Source organism: Cyprinodon variegatus, unplaced genomic scaffold (genome assembly GCF_000732505.1).
Source record: "Cyprinodon variegatus isolate N-32 unplaced genomic scaffold, C_variegatus-1.0 Scaffold624, whole genome shotgun sequence".
NCBI lineage: Eukaryota > Metazoa > Chordata > Actinopteri > Cyprinodontiformes > Cyprinodontidae > Cyprinodon > Cyprinodon variegatus.
In genome coordinates this window covers 49,636-54,515 of record NW_015151077.1, presented here as the reverse complement: position 1 = coordinate 54,515, position 4,880 = coordinate 49,636, and the positions used below count along the sequence as shown (strand labels likewise).

The 4,880-nt window shown below is 37.0% G+C and overlaps 1 protein-coding gene across 1 annotated transcript in view; it reads left to right on the top strand.

Annotated features, from left to right (window-relative positions):
* LOC107096438 (A disintegrin and metalloproteinase with thrombospondin motifs 17-like) overlaps window positions 1–4,880 on the top strand; it is a 38,586-nt gene that overhangs the window by 10,536 nt on the left and 23,170 nt on the right. The window contains exons 5-8 of the mRNA XM_015393089.1: window positions 1,066–1,149; window positions 1,436–1,593; window positions 2,073–2,116; window positions 3,731–3,836. Of these exons, the coding sequence (XP_015248575.1) occupies window positions 1,066–1,149; window positions 1,436–1,593; window positions 2,073–2,116; window positions 3,731–3,836 (392 nt within the window). The remainder of the gene's footprint in view (window positions 1–1,065; window positions 1,150–1,435; window positions 1,594–2,072; window positions 2,117–3,730; window positions 3,837–4,880) is intronic.

The window sequence follows — 4,880 nt, the reverse complement described above, 5'->3', positions numbered from 1 at the left end:
GTCCCAATGAGGACGGGGCACCACCTGGGGGAGGAGGAAAGGAAACACAAAAACAGACCACACAAACTGGATTCCTGACACTAGGTCTAAATTAAAATGGCACCTTGCAGGAGTACCGTTGCTGTTTTCACCAAAAATGCAACTTCCGCATCCCTTGAATCCCAAACCTTTGCCCTGCTCTGGCATACACGGCTCTTGAGCCACGCTCTGCATAGGGATAACATGTCAAACAGAATCCTGTTTGGTGTGAACCCACCTTAATATTGCAACGTGACTGGCCAACTCATTTTGCGACAGGCTCGAAGCTACAGGATGGATTGTGTTTGTGAACGGACAAATACCACAAGAATGCAGTTTGCAGGCAAAGTTAGGGCAATACCAACTGTATTTTTGGATATAATGAATAATTCTGTGAACTCATAATTGCAAAACTTGTCTAGTGAATTGTTTCATTTTAATTAAGGTTAATCATGTAACATTGAATGTTCATCTACATGTTGGTTAATAATGATTAACCCCGGCAAGTTCCCAGTTTAAAATGTTGAGGTTTATCACTGGGTGTTTGTTGATATTTAAATGAATGAACTTGTTTAAGGAAAAGTCTGGTCAGCAAGGACCTAAAACTAATACATTCACGTTGATTTAATGAATTTAGCATTAATCAGTAAAAAAAATATAAATAATAAGCGTGAGTAATAAAGAGTCTGGGAGCGGCCATTTTTGCCCAAATATAGTAACACCTCACTTTTGACATCATGGCAGTGACGTCACGGTGCAGTAAGCCCAGCGCCATTCTCCCCGCTTTACAAGCAAAATCAATGGGAACTACTAGACACATCTGCAATCAACAACAATTATTGAAGATTTCCAGAGGACTTCACCATTGAAATTCACCAGAGCTATAGTGAAACTGACAATGCCCACGTGCATGGCAGCTGGATGCTGACCGTACTTTTCCTTCTGATTGGATTTTTGAAACAACGTGAAATGATGCATGTTCAGCCTTACAGCTCTGGTTCTAGAGAAGATTTCCAACCATTTAGATGTCTCTCTTATTGTGATCAGGTTGACAGCATGTTTCAGCACAAGAGTCTGGGCGTTAAGATCAACATAAGAGTCAGTAAACTGGTGTTGCTTCACAGCCGCCCGGTAAGTTTGGCTTCCATCCCCTCCTGCATGTTCCTGCATGTTATGAAGGACATAGATGTTTGAAAAACATTTTTTATTAGAAAAAATATTTTTAAAATATATTTAAAGGGGGAAAGAACTACAATTAGTGAATATTTGCAGGACAAATTTCCCCAAATGCTTTAGTTTCTTAAAATTTAAACACTATTACAGTTTTTTTTTTTTACATAGAAATGTTAGCTTCTAATTTTATGGATTATGACTATGGCATAGTGTGAGGATCAATTTATATATTTGTGTCATTTAGGAAAGTTTGAAGATAAGCCACCATGGGCAAAGGTCTCTGGAGAGCTTTTGTCTGTGGCAACAGCGGGAGTTTGGAATCCCTCGGTACCTTGGTACCAACCGCATTACAGGTGGGAGGTACGGCGTCGCACCGGTGGACACTGCTGTGCTGGTCACCAGGTATGCAACCTGCTCCAGATGATTTAAATTCATTACAAGGTTCCCTCTAGGAGGCTTTTCAAGTCGTAGGGAAATCATATTTAAATGTCAAATCATTCTGGCTTAAACTTGTATATAAATGTTCTCTTTATCAGACAATATTCTCCCAAAAGTTAGAAAATTTCTATTTTAAAAAAAATCCTGTCTTAAAATCTGTGTTGTTTTTTTTCGTTATCTTATGCAGGCCAGTTAGTTATATGTCAGCCCGAACAACTATATTCGTCCAATCAAATATCAACGGTCATCTGTCAATCACATTTTTTCGGTTAACTGTCTTAATTATTGTAGATCTTCTATCATTCTCCTCTTAAAATATAAAAAATAAATAATTAGAATGAATAATCTAAATAAATCTTGGCATAGAATGACTTCACATTTTATCTAAAATCTTTGTGTTTTTGCAATGATCCAACACCGTTTTTCTTTGGTTTCTCTTTCAGGACTGATTTCTGTGTTTATAAAGATGAACCCTGTGATACAGTCGGTGAGTTAAGTTCTAGGTCCTGTATTTTTCCTTATGCTTCTACAATCTTATCTCAAATAAAATCCCACATCAGAATATTGATTTTAATTTATTCTACAATCCACTCTTCTTTTTTTAAAGCCAGAAGGATGGATTGTCATAAGCAGACATAGGCAGATAGCTCTGTATAAACGATCACAGCTTGTATGTGGTGTCGGTCTCCCAGAAAACTCCTGGCTTAGCTTTTCTGATTGGTTGACGCTCCGGTTGAGGCTGCAAAAGTTCCGATTTCTGAACTCCATCACCAAACGCTGTGATGCTCTGACACTCAATGCTCCGCATTCGGACGCTCCACTCCTGATGCTCAGACCCGCCGCACGAGCTGTTGATGTCCAGAATGTGTTCGGTGTGAACGCACCATAACAGTTTGATGTAAAACAGAATCAAAATAAAAGCAGAATGAAAGCAAATAAATATAAAAACATGATAAAATCAGGTAATAAAACAAATCAAACAGTTCGATCACAACCTTAAACTAACGATTCCTCAATTAACAGTTTAACTTCAACAGTTAAAAGCAGCTCTAAAAAGATGTTTTTTTTTTACTTTGATTTCAAAGAATTTAGGCTTGCAGTTTTTTTACAGTCTTCTGGATGATTGTTCCAGATAAGTGAAGCACAGAACCTTTTTGTCTGTCAGCTAGGTTTTAAACCAGTCCAGAGTGGTACCAGAAAGGTCGACCCAGTTTTCAAGACGCTCCAAAAAAAATCAAGCCATCAACAGTATCAGACATTCCAATAAAACCATCGCTGTGTTTCTTCCATAGCCTGAATTTATACAGATGTCATTGAGCATCTTTATAAAGGCAGTCTATGGGCGGTGGTTGGCACGGAAACCTGACTGGAAGACATCAAATCAGCTGGTTATTGTTAAGAAGGTGTTTAACTTGAAACACAACTTTCTCAATACTGATCAAGGGGAGGGTTTAGATGGGTCTATAGTTCTGCATGTCTACATAAAAAAAAATATATAATAAATAGTTAAGAAAAATAGTGCAGTGTAGACCAATTTTTTTTACAACAAAATGGAAGACAGAAAAATTTATAAACAAAAAGAAAAAAGATAAAATAAAGAAGGGAATGCTCTTTAAAGCTTGTGGGTGTCTTAAAAAAAAGCATTTTAACAATCCTTTTAAATGCATGTTATTGCAAATCAAAACCTGAGCAACCTCCTCTAGCTTCACCAGTCTGTGGTATTATTGTTTTTTGGGCAGTTAGAGGAAACAAGTGTTCGTTAACCCCTATACATTTGATAAATAAACAAATAAAAATATTTAACATTCACTTATTGTTATGTGTATCTAGACCCCCCTGGGGTTCCTGACCCCAACTTTAAGAACCCTGCATTAAGGGTTTAGTGATATAAATTCAGTCATTATTAGAAATGCTAATTTCCCAAGTTCTACAGAAAATATTTTTTTTGCAAAATTCCAAACTGTCCAAACTATGTTAAAAAGATACACAGGCTGTCTCTGGTAGTTCTGTTTTCAATTATATTTTAGATCTGCTGAGTGTTTTTTTTAAAATCTGTTGACATAAGTCTGCTTTAAAACCTAATGACTCATTTGTGTTTCAGGTATAGCTTATCTGGGTGGTGCTTGCAGTGCTAAGAGGAAGTGCGTATTAGCGGAGGACAATGGACTTAATTTGGCCTTCACCATTGCTCACGAGCTTGGGCACAAGTAAGTTTTCTGTCAGATTCATGTTATTCATTTAGTTTAAATGTAATGAGCAGAAATCTGGGCCATCAGATGCTAATTTTTCACCCTTTTCATCCGTATCCATGTAATTGGACTGAGTCTGTATTCGTTTAATTGGAAATTGAATGCGTTACTTTGAAAAGCAAAGAAAACGCATTTTGTTGCATTGAAAAAATATCTATTTGTCTGTTTTTACTTACAGCTGTATAATTCAGTTTGATTGTGTCAGAAAATCAGGCTCTTTGGCCACAAAGTAATCAAACACAGATTTTTATAATAATAATAATTTAACTTTATTGACCTCGCATTGGAGAAATTCACTCTCTGCATTTAACCCATCCCCTTGGGAAGCAGTGGGCTGCCATTGCCTGGGGAGCAATCTGGGGTTAAGGGTCTTACTCAGGGACCCAGACTGCAGGCTGTGGGGATCGAACCAGGTCAAAATTCACATTTTGCATCAGATAAAATTTATATTTCAGCACATTTTGAGCTGATATACTGGACCTTTCATTAGCTCAGTCGATGTCACAAACATTCCATTTACCACTTCAGACATATTGATAGAGAAATGCAGAATACCAATTACACACTATGGGAATTTAGCATATTTAGCTTGTAGCGACATACAGTATGAATATGGGATGCTATCACTGATTTCTGCTGTTAAACTTTGGCGCCAAACATTCACTCCCAAACAGGCAAACAAAAGATTCACATTTCTCACTGATGACACAGTCAGACGTGGTTCAGTGAAACAATTAGGTTAGTGGGAAAACTCACAGGAATGCAGCTTAGCCATGAAGGAAAAGAGAACCAGGATAAAAACTAAGAAAAGAAGCTTAGTAAAGAAATCAACCAGGGTAAATATTTGACTAATGATGAGAAGGACAAACAAATTTACTTTCAGTTAGTTAAGAAGTTGGTTGCTTTACGCAACTAAATTCAAAGTTGTAAGGAAGTCATATTTAAATGTCAAATCATTCTGGCTTAAACTTGTATAAAAATGTACTCTTTATCAAACGATAT